The sequence below is a fragment of the Octopus sinensis genome, linkage group LG2, assembly GCF_006345805.1.
Source record: "Octopus sinensis linkage group LG2, ASM634580v1, whole genome shotgun sequence".
Lineage (NCBI taxonomy): Eukaryota > Metazoa > Mollusca > Cephalopoda > Octopoda > Octopodidae > Octopus > Octopus sinensis.
Window position 1 is genome coordinate 31,197,876 of NC_042998.1, and position 24,157 is coordinate 31,222,032.

Sequence of the window (24,157 nt, forward strand, 5' to 3'; positions counted from 1 at the left end):
TTAACCTGTGGGCAATAAAGAAATAAATATTATGCAATGATAATGCAATGATGATGCCGAAGTAACGCACACGTGTAACAACGAAGTAACACATCGGTGGAATATAAGCAATAACAAAAAATTGTAATTTATATTTTTAGTCCACCTCAATTAAGCGAAGCCGTGTATGTCTAACAAAAATCATTCGCTATTAAAATGAATTATGGTTTTTTTTTGTTTGTTCGGCATTTGTAACGAAAGATCGCCGTTTGTTCCTTCTCAAGCCATACCTGGCGTATAGGTTCCCCACCTGGACGGGACGCCGGTCCGTCGCAGCTGAGCTGCAAGATGCAGCAGGAAAGAGTGAGAGAAAGTTGTGACGAAAGAGACAGCGGAAGTTTCGCCATTACCTTCTGCCGGAGCCGCGTGGAGCTTAGGTATTTCGCTCATAAACACAAAACATCGTCCGGTCTGAGATTCGAACCTGCGATCCGATCGACCGCGAGTCCGCTGCTCTAAACACTAGGCCATGTGCCTCCACGAATTATGGTTTACATAGCTCTTTTTTAAAATCACTTTGGATAAATGGCAGCAATGATCTTCTCAGGATCTACAATATTTTAAATTATAAAAAGAAACAATCAGGGATAGGGAGAAGGACTGCAAAAGAATCGTAATTTTTCCAGTGTTTTAAAATTTTTTATAGCATATAAATGTACTTGTAAGATAAAGATGCATATATACAGGTTGTCCACAAAGTTTGGGTACCTGGGGATTAACACATACTTTTAAAACAAAACAATTTTATTTAATTATAATGTTAATAGATAATATTTTCAACATGATTTCCATCATTTTCAATACATAACTTGATGCGCCTTGCAAAATTCAGGTGAACTCAATTAAATAAGTGTACATTTTAGTAAAATTGATATTTTCATCCAATTTATCTGAACACCATCCGCACATCTGCATTCGTCTATCAGGGTCGTCTTCATTTAAGTGATGCAATATCTGTAGCTTGTATGGAGTGGAGGCGCAATGGCCCAGTGGTTAGAGCAGCGGACTTGCGGTCATATGATCGCGGTTTCGATTCCCAGACCGGGCGTTGTGAGTGTTTATTGAGCGAAGACACCTAAAAGTTCCACGAGGCTCCGGCAGGGGATGGTGGTGATCCCTGCTGTACTCTTTCACCACAACTTTCTCTCACTCTTACTTCCTGTTTCTGTTGTACCTGTGCTACGTTGTACCTGTACTACGTTAAGGGTACACGTGTCTGTGGAGTGCTCAGCCACTTACACGTTAATTTCACGAGCAGGCTGTTCCGTTGATTCGGATCAACCGGAACCCTCGTCGTCGTAACCGACGGAGTGCTTCCAAAAAGAGCTTGTATGGCTGAAACTTTTCCTCAACCAGCATTTAGAAAAGTAAAGTTTTTTGTTTTTTTTTAAATTTAAACAAAAGTAAAAAAAGGAAAATTACTATTTCTTATATTTAGTTGTTTATGTTATCATTTTATTTACTCCATGTACCCAGACTTTGTGGACACCCTGTATTTTTTTAACCATTGGAACAGTGGTGAGGAAACTGCCGCCCGCGGGTGCAATTGCGTCTGCAAACCCATTTTATTGCGCCCACAGGCTGATACATACATATGTTCAAGATAAAGTAAATTTTTCAATTATAAACTTTATACAACACTCTCAAGCCACGCCTGGCTCATAGGGCCGGTTTCCTTGGCGTATAGATTCCCCGCCTGGACTGGTCGCCGGTCCATTGCAGGTGAGCTGCAAGATGCAGGAGGAAAGAGTGAGAGAAAGTTCGCCATTGGCACTGTCATGGTATTAGCTGTCAGGAGGAAAGTGAAAAAGTGTGACGTCAATTTGACGTCACTTGTCCACCTTCGTAACCAGGCACAATCACCACATATCAATCACATCAAACACACACACACACACGCACACACGCGTGTGTGTGCATAAACTTATTATTTTACTTTCTCAGTCATTGAACTGCAACCATGCGGGTCACCATGTGTATATGTATGTTTGTGTGCATACACACACACACACACACACAGAGCAACAATAACAACAACGAAAACAACAGCACACAACTACAGTACACACAAACAACAGGCACACACACATATATATACATACATTTATACACGCAAACACATATCCATACACACACATATGTATATACGTACATACACACCATGCACATGTACGTACGCGTGTATGTACGTACGTATGCATGTATGTTTGTATGTATGTATGTATATATGAATGTGTATGTGGTATTTATGTGTGTATATGCATATGTATATATTTATATTTACACATAAATGTATAGAATATACAAACGTGGTGTGTAAATAAACGGCGTAAATTAACGAAGTTGACGTCAGATTTTTCTACTTTCACTTCTGACAGCTAATACCATGACAGTGCCTCGCCATTACCTTCTGCCGGAGCCGCGTGGAGCTTAGGTAATTCGCTCATAGACACAGACATCGCCCGGTCTGAGATTCGAACCCGTGATCCGATCGCCCGCGTGTCCGCTGATCTAAACACTAGGCCATGTGCCTCCACGAATTATGGTTTACATAGCTCTTTTTTAAAACAACTTTGGATAAATGGCAGCAATGATCTTCTCAGGATCTACAATATTTTAAATTATAAATAGAAACAATCGGGGATAGGGAGAAGGACTGCAAAAGAATCGTAATTTTTCCGCGAACCCATTTTATTGCACCCGCAGGCTGATACATTCATGTGTTCAAAATAAAGTAAATTTTTCAATTATAAAACTTATACAACACTCATATGCCTATTTGCGACACAAGTTGGGCTTCCACTTCGACTTAAAACGGTCAGACTCGAACAGAAATCGTCCGGTAATTGCCATTGGGATAGAAATTTTGTTCTCACTATAAAACACATATTATTAGGGTCTGTACCACCACCATGAGACCCAACTACACTTTAACTGAGAAAACTAAAAATATATATTGCACGTATCGAACTAAGTTTTATATGAAAGGAAAGCTGAAGGATTGTCGATGACAACGTAGTACTGAAGGTGCAATCTGATGAAAGAGCTTACGTTTTTTACTTTTGTGAGTCGTCTGTTAGGTTTCATTTATGTTTAAAAAGTAAGAGAGAAAAGAAAACAATGTTAAAAAGTCAAATCTCGATACAGTTATTTGAAAAAAAACTTAACTTTTCCTTCTTTCTCTTGTCTTGACATTACCGTCAACCATATCTTCCTGGGTTTCTCTGAGCAGACAACAGTTGATCCACTGAAGCGCATGCGTTAACTTATGGACGAGCGTTCTCTTTTTTTAGGCTTTTCTTTTACTTGATTCAGTCATTTGACTGCGGCCATGCTGGGGCACCGCCTTTAGTCGAGCAAATCGACACCCAGCACTTATTCTTTGTAAGCCCAGTACTTATTCTATCGGTGACTTTTGCTGAACCGCAAGATTACGAGTACGTAAACACACCAACATCGGTTGTCAAGCGATGTTGGGAGCCAAATACAGACACACAAAAACACACACATATATATAAGTATATATATATATATATATATATATGGCGGGCTTCTTTCAGTTTCAGTCTACCAAATCCACAAACACAAGGTTTTGGTCGGCCCGAGGCGGATCAAGAAATTAATTTTTTTGTAACTAAACACTTTCAAACTTTGGATACTGGGAGAATGTGTCAAATAAAATTATGGTTTTTTTGTTTGTTCGGCATTTGTTACGAAAGATAGCCGTTTGTTCCTTCTCAAGTCATACCTGGCTCATAGGGCCGGCTTCCCGGTTTCCCTGGCGTATCGGTTCCCCACCTGGACGGGACGCCGGTCCGTTGCAGCTGAGCTGCAAGATGCAGGAGGAAAAAGTGAGAGAAAGTTGTGACGAAAGAGTCAGCAGAAGTTTCGCCATTACCTTCTGCCGGAGCCGCGTGGAACTTGGGTGTTTCGCTCATAAATACACACATCGCCCGGTCTGAGATTCGAACCCGCGATCTGATCGACCGCGAGTCCGCTGCTCTAAACACTAGACCATGTGCCTCCCCGAATTATGGTTTACATAGCTCTTTTTTAAAATCACTTTGGATAAATGGCAGCAATGATCTTCTCAGGAATGTTGGGGAACAAATAGACACACACACATAAAACTAGTTTTATATATATATATATATATATATATATATATGCCGAATACTACTTGGTGGAATTATTAATTATTAATTAATTAATTAATTCTACCCTTTATTATTATTCGAAACGTGGAATAGATGAAATTAAGGCGACTGAAGAAGGGGAACTTTCCTTGTTTTGTATGTCCTGTATTCTATTTTTTCGTTGTTTTAAAAAAATGTCCATTTCCTTGGTTTTGTGTTTATGTTTTCGTTTTTCATTGTGTAGAGGTAGGTACATACATATATGTATGTATGTATATATGCATATATTTTTATTTATTTATTAATTTATATATATATATATATATATATATATATATATATATGCAACGGGCTTCTTTCAGTTTCCGTCTACCAATTCCACAAACACAAGGCTTTGGTCGGCCCGAGGCGGATCTTTTCCCTTTCAACGGCAGATCAAGAAATTAATGTTTTGTAACTAAACACTTTCAAACTTCGGATATTGGTAGAATGTGTTATATAAAACATCTTTGGATCTTTTCCTTTTGACCGGCAGTTTTCAACACAATTTTTAGTTAACTAAACACTTTTAAACTTCGTATACTAGTAGAATGTGTCAAAATAAAACATTTATTTCTCTTGGCTCTCTTGCGAAAATTGTAATTTGTAAGTTTAACATAGTTGAATTTTTCGAATTTTAACCAACCAATAGCCTCTATTTAGCTAAAATCATTTGCTGTGTGTCATAAGTACATATAAGAGAACAATGACAGGCTGTCAAACATACATAATGTGTGTGTACAAACAAAGTGTATGCGTGTGAGATAAAATACAAAGCATAGAAATGAGTCTATCAGGGCGCAAGAAGAAGATCAGATACAAATGAAAGTAAATACCAGTTCGTAGTAATGAACGCGATAGTTGTAGTTCTGTACAAGAGATTGAGGTCACAAGGCAGAGCTAGTTGAGACTCGTGTCGGTTGTGGCTTCTATGCTGTGCTGGGTTGCTTGGTACAGAGGGTTCTCGCAGGTAGACTTGCTGTTAACCTTGGTGAATATTCACAAACAGCGTGTAGTTAAACCTAGACCAAATGGCTGTGCATGCCATTAATGAAAGTGACGGTAGTGGAGACAACGTTAAGGTTATCTGCTACGTCTGTATTTGTATTATATATGTCAGATAGAGAGGATGTAATTCACTAAGTGTAGCGCTACAAATTTTTTAAATTTTCACATTTTAAAAAACTTTTTGTGGCGAAATACGTAGAAAAATATGGAGATTATGCACCCATTTTCCTGACAAAAAAACGGTGTTATTAACACTACACTGTCACCGAAACATCACCCAAACTATCACCACTTTTGATTATCAACTCATAAAAATATTCCGCTTGCTCTTAACTTGTTGCCTTTGTTTTGTTTAGTTAACCATTGTCCTGTCTATAGATTTAGTCTTAATTAAAATTATCGTGTAAGGTTGCCACATTAATTTTGTTAACCCTTTGAGCCTGCAGTTCAATGACTGAAACAATTAGAAAGTAAAAGTTTCATCTTTTATCTTATACTATTTACTTGTTTCATTCATGGGACTCTGAGCATTCTGGGGCACCGCATCGAGGGTTTTAGTCGAATAAATCGACTTCAGTATTTTTTTGTTTTTATAACCTGGAACGTATCCTATCAGTCTTCTTCCCGAATTGCTAAGTGATAGGGACGTAAACAAACCAACAATGGTTGTCAAGTGGTGGTGGGACACACTCACAACAGGCTTTTTTCAGTTTTCTACTACTCACAAGCCTTTTGTCAGCTGGGTCCCTTCTATGTTATGCAGTGGGAATGAACCCGGAACTATATGTTTGGGAGGCAAACTTCCTACTACACAGCCACACCTCATCATTGCCATTTACTTTTACAGACATGTACATTATTACCATTATAACCAAGCTTCTCTGATGATATCTGCAAAAACCATATTTGCAGGGGTATCCATATCTTCATATCAGACTATTACCCGTTCCCGTCCCATCATCGCATTACCTTTGCCTTCGCCAAGGCAGAGGTATTGTTTTCACTCACGTTTGTTTCTTTGTTTGTTTGTCTGTGGACAAGATATCTCAAGAACCACTGGATGGATTTGGATAAAACTTTCAGGGATGTTTGGCCTCGTGACTGGCAGATTTGGGGATCGATCTTGTACTGGACAAGGATTCTGGATTATTTTCCCGTTTTTTTTTTAATTTAATTTTCGAGAGCAATCAGGTTCATTTTTAGTTTGTGAGAGCAGTCGAGATTATTTCAGATATTCTCATTTTTAAAATCATCTCTGGCTAATCATTGAAGTTTGCTTTCTCTGAGTGCTTTTGTTTATTTTTAATGTTGGTTAATTGTAACCCCGATGAGTCAACTCAAAGTTTTCCAAGGTTATTTTGATGTGGAATCTTTCTTTAAACAGTTGTTCATAAATGTGCAGAACCCACATCTACGTTTTGCGGAAACCCTTACCATAGCTTTAATTTTATTAAACCATTGAATTAAATAAAAGTAATTATGGTGAAAGAAATTATTGAACTTATTTTGAAATAGTGAATACCATTCTCTTTCCTTTATGAACTTATATTAAATTTTATTACAGGAACACTGTTTTACCGAAATTCAGATTTTTAAAAAAAGAAAATACAAGGGTTTCTCAGAACACCCTTTAGAAAATATTGCATGAACTTATTTTAAGCTTTTGATTTTGAGTTGTCTCCTCAATAATAGATATCATGCTCATCATTTTAAGTTTATTAATACTTTGTTATTTATTTTTCTGGGTAAGATGTTACTATATTTCAAGTAACATTCTGAAATATTCTTGTAGCATTCTGAAAAGTTCCTGACAGCTAAGTAAACTGAGGCATGTATCATTATGTGAACAAATTTGGAAAAAAAATCAGTGGAGAAAATTTCATTGAAATGGTGAAACTCCCTAAAAGAAGGATTGGGTTTAGAAGTTTGGGTAAATTCTGGGAAGTTCACCTGCACACATTTCACTGTGAAAACGAAAGAACTTCAGATTTTTGCATGGAATCAAGTAATCTGATCTCCTGATGTGCTGCAAACCCATATTTTTGTTCAGAAGAAAAATGGGGTGGGGTAGGGTAGGGGAAATTGGACACCCCAATCTCGGCATTATTGGAAACTTTTTTCGTTGAATGAATTACAGTAACCTCCTAATATGCGACAAAAAATGTTTCTTATTTGTGTGTCTCTCCTTACAAAATGGCTGACTGTTAGTAAGGAGAGACACACAAATATGAGAGAAGAAAGCAAAGGACCACTGATGAGGTCACAGGAGTGTGACGAAAGAACTCTGGTTGAAATAAGATTAAGATTGATGTAAAAAATGAATAACGCTGAAGCAAAGTAACACCAAATATATGGTGCATGTGTTTTTATTGGCTAAACTGGCAAAATGACCATTCCTAAATACAACAATATATATATATATATATATATATATATATATATATACATATATATAAGTTCAGCAAAATTTAGATTCAGATGAATATGGTACTTAAGTCAAAGGCACCAGAATTTTTTATGGTATTATCCATATAAATCCACGGGGTGATTACAATCAAAATAAGCAACAACATCAGTTTTAAAATGTCGACCAATCTTCAGCCACCTTTAGAAATTTTCCAAACAACCAGACAATGCACATTCTTATCCCTAATTCATTTGCCAACATTATAAAGGGGGTAGATATACAGACAGAGAGCTTGATTTCCTCCTTAAGAACATGATAGTATTAAAACTACTCTCTGACTGTAGATTTTAACTTTGTTATTTAGATCTATCAGTAGGGAGGAGGATTTTTGGTTGGATGGAAACAAAGAATTTTTCTATTTATAGATATAGGAAGGGGTGGAACAAATGTCAAAACCAATAAATCTATTCCTATTCAGATGAATCCAGCCCAGATACATTTGAGTGCACTATAGGAAAAAATTAGTATGTTGAAGTTAGAGGGGTAGGGGAAGATAGACTATTAATGCACTAGAGGTTTTAATGCCTACTACCAATTTGGCATCCAGAATCTATATTAAGAGATTTAAGTGAATATACTTTAGACAATGAATACAGTAAACCCTTATATAAGATAATAATCATCTTATATAAGGAATCTAATATAGGGATAAAAAATATAGAAATCATTTCATATTTATATAAATATAAATATATCTACGTTTAAATATTTGTTGTGCAAGATTTTTTATGTGAAGTCGTGTGTTGAAACAGATATTGTTATATTTCGGAATGGTCATATTGCCAGTTTAGCCAATAAAAACACACGCACTATATATTTGGTGTTATTTTGCTTTAGTGATATTTATTTTTTACATTAATCTTAATCTTATTTCGGCCAAAGTTCTTTCGTCACGCTCCTGTGACCGCATCAGTGGTCCTTTGTTTTCTTCTCACTTATTTGTGTCTCTCCTTACTAACCGTCAGCCATTTTGTATTTCTATTGTATGTCTTCATTTGCGCATGCTTATATCTCTATGTGCATCTATGTTTATTTAGTGTGTGTGGGGGGGTATGCCTGTAATATTTGTATCTTCTGTTTATATACATTCTTGTAATTTGTATTTTGTTTTTGTTGTTGTTGCTTTTGTTCTAATTTTGTTCATGTGTTTACATCCACCCATTATTATCATTACATATGCTTGTATGTATGTATAACAACAATATTAGTAATAATAATAATAAATCTAATCGAAAAAAAAAAAAATATATATATATATATATATATATAATATATATATACATATATATATATACACACATATATACACATATACATATATACATATATATACACACATACATACATAGATATATATACATATATATAGTTATTCATTTCTATTTCTTTAATTATCTGTGTATTTATTATGTTTGCAGGATCCACTATCGTCATATGTTGTGGTGTGTGCTATTGCTCCATTCTAGTTTTCTATTCAGGCTAGGTTTATTTTCTATTATATGTGTAGCTTCTGTAATTTGTCTAATTGTTGCATCTGTTCTATGTGTGGACAATATCTTAATCTCTATGTTATTGATTGATCCCCTGTGTTCCTGTTCGGCGTGTTGGTACAGAATCGATGAGCTCTTACCTTCCTTGAGTTGTCTCCAATGTACATTCACCCGCTCTCCAATGCTTCTTGCTGTTTCCCCTACGTATGTTACTGTCTTGTTACTGCATCGTCCCTCTATACATCTTATACTATAGACCACATTTCTGGCTTTACAGTTTGTTTGTGGGCTAAATCTACATACAGTGCAATAGTTATCCGTACAGAGAGTTCTACTAAAAGGATAGGTTCTACCAATTATAGATCTGATAGGGTTGCCTGGCTTTTCAACAACCTTAATTCTTAGTTTAAGTTTATCTAGGGTCCTTCTAAAGCGGTACGCCAGTTCACCTCCAGGGGTGGTGTCAACGAACATGACACTCTGGTATTTATGGCTATCATACCAAGAGTTGGCCTTCCCTATTTTCTTTTTTGTCCTTTCTATAGTGTTCCATGACTTGTTCCTATAGAGTGGGCAAATCCCTAGATATATGGAATTTTTTCTTTCCAATATAGGGGAGTATATAAAGAAAAATTCTAATTTCATATATTCAGATTTATATATACAATGAGATGTTTAAGTAATCTATGCAGAGTGAATAAAAGCTAGTATGGTAAATTAATTTTTATTTGGTTATAAAATATCAGGATTTGAAAATTTGGGAATGGTCAGAATGCTATTATTTAAAATATTTAAACGTATGGGTAGCATTATGTGTGCTAGATGCTCCTAGTTCAGAACGGCTATTCAATAAATTTGTATCATTCCTATGTTTTAAAATTTCATATGTCTCTATAGAACAAAGTTCACATCCATCTCTACTATTTTTATAAGGCTATGCCTTTCTTATTATATCATCGAATTTAACCTAAAATGGGACTTTTCTTGCGGCGTCGCCATTTTCTAAGGGATTAGACAAATGAAAATTATACAACTTTAAATAAAATGAACAAAATGAAACATTAAAACAAAATTACGATATTATTTTATTTAAGGTTTAATTCAATTGATCATGCTCAGCGATAAACGTTAAACCTTCCCCTATTAAGAAATATGTAGAATGCGTTGTGTTTGTTTTAAAAATAAATTTGAAATCTGCTCTTTATTTTTGAATAACCCTGGAGGGTCATTTTCTTTTTGTGCCTTATAAGGTAACACACTCACCGGTAAAATTTTCACTTTTTTCTTATTTTTATCTTCCTAAAATTTTCGTTAGTGCAAGACGCAACGAAAATTTTAGGAAGATAAAAATAAGAAAAAAAGTGGAAATTTTACCGGTGAGTGTGTTACCTTATAAGGCTCAAAAAGAAAACGAATCTCCCCAGACACAACAGAATATGCTTCAACACACGAACACATATAAAGAATCTTGCAAACCAAATCCCAAAACGAAATACACGCACATATATATTATATATAAATGTACGTTTGTGTACATATATATGTGTGTGTGAATATATATACGTGTATACAGAAATATATATATATATATATATAGAAATATGCACACGTATATATGTGTGTGGGTATATATATATATATATATATATATATATATATATATATACCCACACACATATATACGTGTGCATATTTCTCTCTCTCTCTATATATATATTTCTGTATACACGTATATATATATACATGTGTGCTTTCCTTTCTCTCTCATATACTCATAGACGTGTGTATACAACACACACACACACACACACACATACAGGTATTTGACAAACAGCGTTTAAAAGCGAGATTAGCCGGAAATAACCGAAGTATTACTTTACGAATTATGAGCAGGCGATAGCTTTTTAATCATCTTTAGAATCATCTCAGTTTTGCTCGATAACTATTAACCTTCGAACTCTTCCCAAATACGATGTCTCAAGTCAACATTAAGGTGGAGTACATTTCTAAATTCTTTTTTTACACCCTCCAGTGTTCACATTGTCAGTTACCATTCTCATCGCGAAGAATCCATCTGAAGTGGAAGCTGGATGTGCTAGAAATAGAGTATCAAAGACATAGACAGAAAAGACCCTCAATTCAAAGACGGAATGAAATTAGAGGAGAACACAGGTTGGCTCACCAAGGTGTTGAGAGAAAATTCGATACTAGAAATAATAAGAGAAGAAATTAGAATTTTGCACGTTGTGGCAAGAAATTTTCAGCGCACGGCGGATCAAGAAATTCTTACTCAAGTAAGAACCGACCAAAACTTAAATGATGCAACTAATAGCTTAAACAACAACAATAATATTATAAGCGTAATAAATAACGATAGAAGGGAAATTTTAAATGCCTCAGCAAGAAAACGCCAAGAACCAAATGAAATGAGTGAAAATGTGAGAGAAATTCAAAGAGCAAGAAATGGGGAGTATCTAAGAAGACGAGGAAAACTCTCAGTTCAAAGAAAGAATGAAATTAGAGAAGAAAGCACAGATTGGCACAAGAAATAAGAGAGGAAATTAGAATTTCACACTTTGTGACAGGAAATTCTCAGACTATGGAGCAAAGACCAAGATATGCTGAACTAGGTACTTCTGTTATATCATTTACGAATGCAGCGTTTGACTATAATCAAACTAAAAATTATAATCTATCAAATTTAGGAACAGGGTCAGTTGTTTGTAAGCATCGTTGTGCACAACTATTTAAGGATGAACCTAAGGGATTATATTTCGTTTCTGGATTTGGTTTGCAAGATTCTTTATATGAGTTCGTGTGTTGAAACATATTCTGTTGTGTCTGGGGAGAGTCATTTTCTTTTTGTGCCTTATAATGTAATACACTCACCGGTAAAATTTCCACTTATTTCTTATTTTTATTGTCCTAAAATTTTCGTTGCGTCTTGCAACCTTTTCATGAAGAAAAGATTGCATTATAAAGCACAAAAAGAAAATGATCCTCCACAGATACACCATAATTTACGTCTTGCAACCTTTTCAATAGTTTATTGAAAAGGTTGCAAGACGCAACGAAATTTTTAGGACAAGAAAAATAAGAGCTAAGTGATTATTTTGTTCAAATGGTAAGGTTAAATTTGTTTGAAAGACCTCTTGAACCTTTAAATACACTAATGCTGGGGGAAAATCTGGATTCCAAAAATTATCAAAAAATATAATGAATTATTTTCAATGACATCCTTGGTGAATTAATATCTCTACTGGGATTCATGTCAGTTTTCAAAATACAAAGTCAAGTATAGCATAGAATAAGTTCATTGTATAATACAGATGAAAATATTCCTAAATATGTTCAAGTTTATTTTATTGATGATATTAAATGACTAATATCAGAAATAATAGATTTCCTGCAACAAAATTATACACTACTAGGGATATTTTGGAGATGCTTTTGGAAAACAATGAGCTTATTAGAGAAATTAAAACTATGGCATCTTTGGCTAACAAACGTAATCTGAAATTGTCAATTTATGGAGATAGAGGCCAGCTGGAGAGCATGCACGAAGGTACAACGACCGAGTATCTAACAACGTGCGATTAGTAATGGTTGGAAGAGAAATTCCAGAAAGAAACAATGTTTACCTATAAAGATAATACTGTAAAGAAAATCAATGAATGACATAGACCCTATGATCCATTACAATACCCTTTGATTCATTGGATCTAAAATATAATTTACATCAATAAATGGCAGGTCATTCTATTTTCTGTGTCTATTCTATGAGTCTGCTTTACTCGCTCGGTATACCCTCCTCTAAGGCGGCGAGCTGGCAGAAACGTTAGCACGCCGGGCGAAATGCTTAGCGGTATTTCGTCTGCCGTTACGTTCTGAGTTCAAATTCCGCCGAGGTCGACTTTGCCTTTCATCCTTTCAGGGTCGATAAATTAAGTACCAGTTACGCACAGGGGTCGATGTAATCGACTTAATCCCTTTGTCTGTCCTTGTTTGTCCCCTCTATGTTTAGCCCCTTGTGAACAATAAAGAAATAAGAAACGTTAGCACGCCGGGCAAAATGCTTAGCGGTATTTCGTCTGCCGTTACGTTCTGAGTTCAAATTCCGCCGAGGTCGACTTTGCCTTTCATCCTTTCGGGGTCGATTAAATAAGAACCATTTACGCACTGGTGTCGAAATAATCGTCTTAATCCCTGTGTCTGTCCTTGTTTGTCCTCTCTGTGTTTAGCCCCTTGTCGGTAGTAAAGAGATAGGATCTAAAATATAATTTACATCAATAAATGACAGGTCATTCTATTTTTCTCTATCCCTTCTATCAGTCGGCTTTACTCTCTAGCCATACCCTCCTCTTCCCACGAAGTTAAGTGTTCCGATAAAAATTAATAAATGAAAATATGACGCTGATTGGTCTGTTTCTTCTTGTGTGTGTGCGTGTGCGTGCTTGCGTTTGTGTGTGTGTGTATGTGCTTGCGTGTAATTCTATGAGACTGTTCGAATGTTTGTATGTGTACGTAACAGTATGATGAGACTGTGGGCGCACGCGCGCACCTGTATGAGAGCGCGTCTGTGTGTCGCCGCGTAACTATGCGAGATTAATCGGAAATAACCGAAGTATTATTTCAGAAATTGTGACCAGATGATAGTTGTGTGTATGTGTATGTGTGCATATATATATATATATATATATATATATACACACACACACACACAACATATATGTTATACATTAATGTACGTTTGTGTATATATGTGTGTGTATGTATATATACGTGTACATACATATTTCTATATACACGTATGTGTGTGTATATATATATGCATATATACATGTGTGATTTCCTTTCACATACACTCACAGATGTACACACACACGCACATGTGTATTTAGCAACCGGCGTTTAAAAGCGAGATTAACCGGAAATAACCGAAGTATTACTTTACGAATCGCGAGCAGACGATAGCTTTTTAATCATCTTCAGAATCCCTTCACTTTTGCTTGATAACTGTTACGAAATGAATATGGAATAAAAATATTATATGGAAAAAAATAATATATATATAAATAATATATATAATATAATAATATAAAAATGCAATATAATATTTTACATTCTATAGAAATGGTAGAGAAGGAAACAGAGGAACTGATGGAACTCAAGGAGGGTAAGTATTATTTTTCAGTGAATTTATTTGGATTTAATATATTTTGCCCAGACCATAGTATTTTCTGTTCATTTCTACATTAAAATTTGAAAACTCTCCATTCTTGTGGGGATTTGTGGAAAAAAAATAGCAAATAATTCATCATGATCATCACATTATTATCATCATTTAGTGTCTGCTCTCAGTTTTGTCATGTGCTGGAATGTTTGACAGGAGCTGGCCAGCTGGAGGTCTGTCCAGGCTCCAATTGTCTGTTTTGTTATAGTTTCTATAGCTGGATGCCTTTCTCAGTGGCAACCACTTTATAGAGTGTCTCATATATTCTTGATGTGGCAGTGGCCCAGGTGCTTTTATGTGATAATGGTGCTTGTAATTGACACTGGCATGGTCGGTCATATCTAGTGTTTCTGGAACAGGTGCCTTTATGTGACACCATTGTGTATATACATGCAAGACAGGGATGTCTCAGCAGAGAGAGGACATGGTGAGGCATAGCTGTAAAGGGCATGCCTGTATGTACAGATGGCCAAGACTTTACTTAGCTTCACGTGTCTTCTGAAGGGCAGAAAACTGCCAGAAATCTTGGTTCTTTACTATTTTCTCTATAAAGCCCAATGTCTGAAAACCATTTCTCACCACTTTTTCCCATGTCTTCTGGGGTCTACCTGTCTTACAGTAGAAACAAACACTTCTTTATGCAGTTGTCCTCATCCATATGCATCACACAATACCATTGTCTTCTCACTTGTGCATTTCAACTGATGTCTCTTATACCCAATTTTTCTCTTAAATCCTTTACACTCTGTCATACATGCACACTAACATTACCCATCCAGCAGAACCCATTGGCTACATTTGTTTCAAGCCCTTTGCATGTCATCTCTAGTGACACTCCATGTTTCACTGCCATGTAGCCTAGCTGTATGTACACAGGCATCAAACAATCTGCTTTTCACTCCAAGGGAGACACCCTTTACTACCAGAAAATACTGCTATATAGCCTAGTTGTATGTACACAAGCAACATTCAATCTACTTTTCACTCTAAGGGAAAGGCAATTTACTACCAGAAGATATTGGCACCCTTAAATTTTATCAGCCTGTTCTTATTCTAACAATTATGCTTCCAAAATTTGTTCTTCACTGCTAACATGGTGGCCTGGATAACAGAATTTGATTACTATATCTGGGGCTCCGTCAGTCATCTGAGGGAGTCTCTCTGCTGCACACACTTAGTAATGATTTTACCTGCATATGTGCCACACAGAGTGTCTACTTGAATTGTTCATTTTCCCATAATACTACTGCACTATTTATGTATACAGAACTTAAACTGGATACACTGTATGAAGTTTCTACCAACACCTTTTGTACATTTTGAGCAGAGCTATCTCCCTGAAGAGATTTGTGATTTGTCTGTGTACACCTCATCAAAATTTTGCTCTTAGCTAAATTAATGATAAGGCTATTTGATTTCTGACCTGGTGCCACACCTGAAATTTCCTCTTGATTTCATCTAACAGTTCAGCTATAAGAAAGAATTGATCAGCATTTGAGGTGTTGCCAAAGGCACCAGACTTAAATTCCTCTGCTATGTCCTTGAGGACTATGAGAAAAATAAGATGGGGTGGGTCTTGTCTTTGGTGAACACTTTGTTGTACACTAAATTCATTGGTATACTCATTGCATCACCTTATTGAGATCATGCTTGTACTGCTCTCAAACAACTCATCAATCCATCCGTTCCGCATTGACCACTAGATAAAGGGGCAATGGCCTCTGTCTAAGGCTTTCTTAGGCCCACAATAGACAAGGATAGAGGTTTCTATTTGGAAGTTTTTCTCCAGTTCAATAACAGCCAGATACAATGGTTTATTCAGAGCTACATACTTCTCCTGCAGTTGCCTTATCAGGAGGATAGCATTAGTTGTGTTTCTTTATGGCACAATACAGAATTGCATCTCATCCAGTCTAACTCTCTTCCTAATCAGTTGAGCAATTTATTCCCAATAAAAAGCAATCATTTTCTGACTATATTTAATTTTCAAAATGTTGTTCATCTCTGTGAAATAATTCTAGAATGAGAAACAAAAAAGTATTATAATCCATGTTTTACTTTTAGGACAAATGTTAGAGAAAGTAAAAAAAAGAAATCAAGATGCTGAAGCAACGCGTTTCATTGAATAAATTCGCTTTAAAATTATTTTGTTGAAAATGTTTAAGCTTCTTTCTTCCCATGATTGAAAATTCCTTACATTGCTGACTTGAAAAAAACAAAGTCTGACTACAGATATTGTAGTTCTAAGAATATTATTTCTCCTGGAGTAACCAGATGGGATAGTGAGAGCTGGAAATCTTCATATTTTATGTCATCTTTATCATGCCTAACCTGCATTTATACAACTCCAATATTGTTCTACTGAATAGAAGCTTCCCACAAATTCCTAATTTTGTCTCTATCAGACATTTCATCTTTCTTTCCTCGATGATCTCCCTTCTCACCAAACTCACACTGTTCGTTGCAACTCCTGATTGAATTTTCACCATTTTCATTTTGAGCAACAAAGTTGGTCCTGTTTAAATTTCAGTACTAAACTATACTTACTTTGTTTTCTAGTATGAAATAAATATGGACTAAAAATATAATAATGGCTAATATTTTAAATTCTGTAGAAATGGTAGAGAAGAAAGAAACAGAGGAACTAGAGAAACTCTAGAAACGTAAGTATTATTGTTTAGTGAATTTATTTGGGTTTAATATATTTTGCCCAAACCATAGTATTTTCAGTTCATTTATACATTAAAATTTGAAGACTCTACATTTTTGTTGGTGTTTGTGGTAAAATTGCAAATAAGTCATCATTATTACTAGTTAATGTCTATTCTCAATTTTGTCATGTGCTAGAACATTTGACAGGAGCTGGCCAGCTGGAGGTCTGTCCAGGCTCCAATTGTCTGTTTCCCTATGGGTTCTGTAGCTGGATGCTCTTTCTTATGCCAACCATTTTATAGAATGTCTCATATATTCTTGATGTGGCACAGGCACAGGTGTTTTTATGTGATAATGGCATGGGTGCTTTTGACACTGGCATGGTCATTTCTAGTGGTTCTGGAACAGGTGTGTTTATGGGGCACCATTGTGTATGTGCTTGCAAGACAGGGATGTAGTGGGTCATAGCTGTAAAGGGCATGTCTGTATGTATGAGTGGCCAAAAATTTCCTTAGCTTGATGTGTCTTTGGAAGTGCAAAAAAACTGCCAGGAATCTTGGTCCTTTTTTATCATCTCTGTAAACCCCGATGTCTGAAGAACGTTTCTCACCACTTTTGCCAAGTCTTCACTCACAATTGGAGTAGAAACAAACACTTCTTTATGCAGCTGTTTTCATCTGTATGCATCACATATAACAACAATTTTCTCTTCTGTGTACTACAACTGATGCCTCTTATACCCAATTTTTCTCTTAGATCCTTTACACTCTGTCATACGTGCACACTGACAATACCCACCCAGCAGACCGTGTATGGATAATGTATTTCTTTCAAGCCTTTTGTTCAGTATTAGAGGAGCTCACAAGGGCAGCCGGTCTGAAATTCCTCTGTTATGTCCTTTATTACTATGATTTAAAAAAGAGTAGGCTAAGAACTTGACATTTGTGAATGCTTACTTGTACAGGAAATTCATTCCTTTACTCATTGCATAATTTAACCTTATTGAGAGCATGCATGTACTGCTCTCAAACAACTCATCAATCCATCCGTTCTGCATTGACCACTAGATGAAGGGGCAATGGCCTCTGTCCAAGGCTTTCTTAGGCCCACAATAGACAAGGATAGAGGTTTCTATTTGAAAGCTTTTCTCCAGTTCTATAACAGCCAGATACAATGGTTTATTCAGGGCTAAAATACTTGTGTTGCAGTTGCCTTACCAGGAGGATAACACGAGTTGTGTTTCTGGCACAAAACAGCACTGCATCTCATCCAGGCTAACTCTCTTTGTAATCAGTTGAGTAGTTTATTCCCCCAAAAAGCACTTCCTTTCGATTACATTTAACTTCCAAAATGTTGTTTATTTCTGTGTAAAGAAAAAATACTATAATCCATGATTTACTTTTAGGACAAATGTTAGAGACAGTCAAAAGAAAAGAAATCAAGATGCTGAAGCAACGTAAGCAACACTTTTCATTGTATAAATTGGGTTTAAAAGTTAAGGGTGGTATATTTACTGGATCACAAGTAAGGAAAATGCTGAGGTCAGTAAATCTTGAAAATGTGATGGGTGATCTAGAAAGAGAGGCATGGCATGCATTTCAAAATATTGTCAATAGATTCCTGATTATTTGAGGGAGTCTTTCTTCTGGACATACATACTATATAATTTACCCATATATCTGCCACACAGAGTGTTTACTTTCTCTGTTTCTCTTTCCACGATACTACTGCACTTTTGTGTGTGCAGAACTTCTACTGGATACACCATATGGAGTTTCTATCGACAACTTTTCTATATTTTGAGCAGGGCTATCTCCCTGAAGGTATGTGTGATTTGTCTGTCTTATAACTCATCAGAATTTTGCTCTTAGCTAAATTAATTCTAAGTTTATATGATTTCTGACCTGGTGCCATACCTGAAATTTCCTCTCAATTTCATCTAACAGTTCAGCTATAAGAAAAAATTGATCAACATTTCAGGTGTCTGCAAGGGCAACGAGTCTTAATTTCCTCTGTTATGTCCTGCAGGACAATGATTAAAAAAAAGAATGAGCTAAGAACTTTGGTGAATGCTTACTTGTACACTTAATTCATTGCTATACTCATTGAGGACCTTTGACTTATTGACAGCATACTTGTACATGGCTTGTACTGCTCTCACAGACCACTCATCAATGCATACCTTCTGCATTGACTACTAGATGAAGAAGCAATGGCTTCTGTCCAAGGCTTTCTTAGGCCCACAGTAGCCAAGGATAGAAGTTTACTTTTGAAAGTCTTTCTTCAGCTCTACAACAGCACTAGTTGTGTTTCTTTATGGCACAAAACAGAACTGCATCTCATCCAGTCTAACTCTCTTCCTAACCAGTTGAGCAATTTATTCCCAATAAAAAGCAATCATTTTCTGACTACTTTTAACTTCCAAAATGTTGTTTATTTCTGTGAAATAATTCTAGAATAAAAAATAAAAAATGTTATAATCCATGTTTTACTTTTAGGACAAATGTTAGAGAAAGTCAAGAGAAAAGAAATCAAGATGCTGAAGCAACGTAAGCAACACTTTTCATTGAATAAATTGGGTTTAAATTCATTTTGTTGAAAGCCTTTAATCTTCTTTCTTCCCATGGTAGAAAATTGCTGACTTGAAAAAACATAGTTTGACTACAGATACTGTAGTTCTAAGAATATTATTTCTCTTGCAGTAACCAGGTGGGATGGTGAAAGTTGAACATCTTTAAATCATGTCATTCCTAATCTTTTGTCTCTATCAGACATTTCATCTTTCTTTGCTGCAACAATTATAGCATTTCTTTCTTCAATGATCTCCCTTCTCACCAAACTCAAATTATTCACACTGTTCATTGCAACTCCTGATTGAATGTCTTACCATTTTCATTTTGAGCAACAACGTTGAACCTGTTTAAATTTCAGTAGTAAAATATAGTTGGTTAGTTTTATAGTATGAAATAAATATGGACTAAAAATTTAATAATGACTAATATTTTAAATTGTGTAGAAATGGTAGAGAAGAAAGAAACAGAGGAACTGATGAAACTCTAGACTCGTAAGTATTATTGTTTGGTGAATTTAATTGAATTTATTATATTTTGCCCAAACCATAGCATTTTCTATTCATTTATGCTTAAAAATTTGAAAGCACTACATTTTTGTTGGAGTTTGTGGTAAAATTTCAAATAATTCATTATGATCATTACCATTGTTATCTTTTAACGTCTGCTCTCAATTTTTTCATGTGCTGAAACATTTGACAGGAGCTAGCTGGCTGGAGGACTGTCCAGGCTCCAATTGTCCGTTTCCTTATGGGTTCTATAGCTGGATGTCTTTCTCAATGGCAACCACATTATAGAGTGTCTCATATATTCTTGATGTGGCACTGACACAGGTGCTTTTATGTGGCAACAGCATGGGTGCTTGTAATTGACACTGGCATGTTCATTTCTTGTGGTTGTGGCACAGGCACTTTTATGTGGAACCATTGTGTATATGCTTGAAAGACAGGGACATCTCAGCTGAGAGTGGATGTGGTGGGTTATAGCCGTAAAGGGCATGACTGTATGTATGGGTGGCCAAGATTTTTCTTAGCTTGATGTGTCTTCTGAAGTGCAAAAAATTGCCAGAAATCTCGGTCCTTTTCTATCTTCCTTGTAAAGTCCAATGTGAGAAGACTGTTTCTCACCACTTTTTCCTACGTCTTCATGGGTCTACCCATTTTACAGCACCCTCCATAATTGGTGTAGAAACAAGCACTTGTTTATGCAACTATCCCCATCCATATGTATCATATGATACTACTGTCTTCTTTCTTGTGCTTTTCAATTGATGTATCTTATACCCAGTTTTTCTCTTAGATTCTTTACACTCTGTCATACATGTATACTGACATGACCAATCCAGCAGAAGCTCCTGGCTTCTTTTGTTTCAAGCCTTTTGCTTGTCCTTTCTAGTGACAGTCCATGTTTCACTGCCATGTAGCCTAATTGTATGTACACTGGCATCATGCAATCTGCCTTTCACTCTAAGAGAGAGGCCTTTTACTCCCAGACGATACCGGCACCCTTAACTTTGACCAACCTATTCTTATTCTAACATTTATGCCTTCAGAACTTCATCCTTCACTGCTAAAATGGTGGCCTGGATAACAGAAATTGGCTATTACTTCTAAGGATACCCTGGTCATTTGAGGGAGTCTCTCTGCTGTACATACTTAGTATTTATTTTACCTGCATATATGTCACACAGAGTGTCTACTTTCTCTGTTCATCTTCCCATGATACAACTGCACTCCTTGTGTGTGCAGAACTTCCACTGGATACACCATATGGAGTTTCTACCAATACCTTTCCAACATTTTGAGCAGGGCCATCTCCCTGATGGGATGTGTGATTTGTCTGATTTACTCCTTATTAGGGTTAGAGTTAGGCCCATAATAGCCAAGGATAGAGGTTTCTATTTGGATGTCTTTCTCCAGCTCTACAAAAGCCATATGCAACATTTTATTCAGGGCTAAATACTTCTCTTGTAGTTGCCTTACCAGGAGGATAGCACTGGTTGTGTTTCTTCCTGGTATGAATCAGAACTGCATCTTCTCCAGGCTAACTCTCTTCCTAATCAACTGGGTTATTTATTCCCAATAAAAAAGCAGTTCTTTCCTGATTATATTTAACTTCCAAAATGTTGTTTATTTCTGTGAAATAATTCTAGAATGAAAAACAAAAAATGTTATAATCAATGTTTTACTTTTAGGATAAATGCTAGAGAAAGTCAAGAGAAAAGAAATCAAGATGCTGAAGCAACGTAAGCAACACTTTTCATTGAATAAATTGGGTTTACATTTATTTTGTTGAAAACATTTAATCTTCCTTCTTCCCATGATAGAAAATTGCTGACTTGAAAAAACATAGTCTGATTACAGATACTGTAGTTCTAAGAATATTATTTCTGTTGCAGTAACCAGTTGGGATGGTGAAAGTTGAAGATCTTTAAATCATATGGCATGATGAAAAATTTCTCACTACTTAATCTTAACTGTTGTTTCTAATCAGACATATCTTCTTTCTTTGCTACAACAGTTAAAGCATTTCTTTCCTCAATGATCTCCCTCTTCACCAAACTCAAATTATTCACACTGTTCGTTGCAACTCCTGATTGAATTTTCACCATTTTCATTTTGAGTAAAAAAAGTTGGACCTGTTTAAATTTCAGTAGTAAAATATAGTTGGTTAGTTTTATAGTAGGAAATAAATATGGAATAAAAATATAATAATGGCTAATATTTTAATTTCTCTAGAAATGGTGGAGAAGAAAGAAACAGAGGAATCGATGAAACTCTAGACTCGTAAGTATCGTTTTTCATTGAATTTATTTGGGTTTATTATACATTGCCCAAGCCATAGTATTTTCTGTTCATTTATAGATTAAAATTTGAAAACATTATTTCTTGCAGGTGTTTGTGGTAAAGTTGCCAATAATACATCATTTTTACCAGTATTGTTATCAGTTAATGTGTTCTCAATTTTGTCATGTGTTGGAACATTTGACAGGAGCTGGCTGTCTGGAGGGCTGTGCAGGCTACAATTGTCTGTTTTGTTACGGTTTCTAGAGCTGGATGCTCTTCCTTATGACAGCCACTTTATCGAGTGTTTTGTATATTTCTGATGTGGCACTGACATAGGTGATTTTATGTGGTAATGGTATGGGTGCTGGCAGAGCTGGCAGCACGCTGGGCAAAATGCTTAGCGGTATTTCGTCTGCCGCTACGTTCTGAGTTCAAATTTCACCGATGTTGACTTTGCCTTTCATCCTTTCGGGGTCGATAAATTAAGTACCAGTTACGCACTGGTGGTCAATGTAATCGACTTAATCTGTGTGTCTGTCCTTGTTTGTCCTCTCTGTGTTAAGCCCCTTGTGGGTAGTAAAGAAATAGGTATGGGTGCTTTTAATTGGCACTGCCATGTTTGTTTCTCGTGGTTGTGGCACAGGTGCTTTTATGTGGCACTATTGTGTATGTTTTTGCAAGACAGGGACATCTCAGCTGAGTGAGGACTTGGTGTGGCATATCCATAAAGGACATGCCTGTATGTAATGGTGGCCAAGACTTTTCTTAGCTTCACATGCCTTCTGTAGTGCAGAAAACTGCCAGAAATTTTGATCTTTTTTCATCTTCTCTTTGGACCCCAATGTCAGAAGACTGTTTCTTACCACTTTCTCCCATGTGTTTCAGTGTTTACCTGTTTTACATCTTCCCTCCACAACTGGAGTAGAAACAAGCACTTCTACTGTCCTCATCCATATGCATCACATGATACCACTGTCTTCTTTCTTGTGCATTTCAACTGATGCTTCTAATACTCAATTTTTCTCTTAAACTCTCAGTCATACATGCACACTGACATAACCAATCCAGCAGAAGCTCCTGGCTTCTTTTGTTTCAAGCCTTTTGCATGTCTTCTCTAGTGACAGTCCATGTTTCACTGCCATGTAGCCTAGCTGTATGTACACTGGCATCATACAATCTGCTTTTCATTCTAAGGAAGCAGCCCTTTGCTTACTAACATAATGTGACTGGCCTCTTCTTATTGTAACAATTATGCTTTCTATACTTTGTCGTACACTGCTAACATAGTGGCCTAGATAACAAAATTTGGTTACTATTTTTAAGGAGATGCTGGTCATTTGGGGGAGTTTCTCCTCTGTACAAACTTAGAATTTATCTTACTTGCATATGTGCCACACAGAGTCCTTCCTTGATTTTTTCATTTTCCCATGGTACTACTGCACTGTTTATGTGTGCAGAACTTGCACTGGATACACTGTATGGAGTTTCCTTAATTTTGAGCAGGGCCATTTGATTGAAAGGATATGTGATTTGTTTGTTTTATGCCTTATACTTTTGCTCTTAGCTAAATTAATTGTAAGGCTATTTGATTACTGACTTGGCACCACACCTGAAATTTTATCTGCATTTTATGTAACAGTTCAGCTATAATGAAAAATTGATCAGCATTGGAGCAGCTCCCAGAACTAGCCAGTCTTAAATTCCTCTATTATGTTGTTTAGGACAATGTTAAAAAGA

General features: G+C 36.0%; 1 protein-coding gene across 1 annotated transcript in view; it reads left to right on the top strand.

Moving 5' to 3' along the window:
* The first annotated feature begins 14,282 nt into the window (after positions 1-14,282).
* LOC115224407 (SCO-spondin-like) overlaps positions 14,283-24,157 on the top strand; it is a 48,764-nt gene continuing 38,889 nt past the window's right edge. The window contains exons 1-6 of the mRNA XM_036500723.1: positions 14,283-14,355; positions 18,470-18,605; positions 19,563-19,613; positions 20,081-20,128; positions 21,829-21,879; positions 22,373-22,420. Of these exons, the coding sequence (XP_036356616.1) occupies positions 14,283-14,355; positions 18,470-18,605; positions 19,563-19,613; positions 20,081-20,128; positions 21,829-21,879; positions 22,373-22,420 (407 nt within the window). The remainder of the gene's footprint in view (positions 14,356-18,469; positions 18,606-19,562; positions 19,614-20,080; positions 20,129-21,828; positions 21,880-22,372; positions 22,421-24,157) is intronic.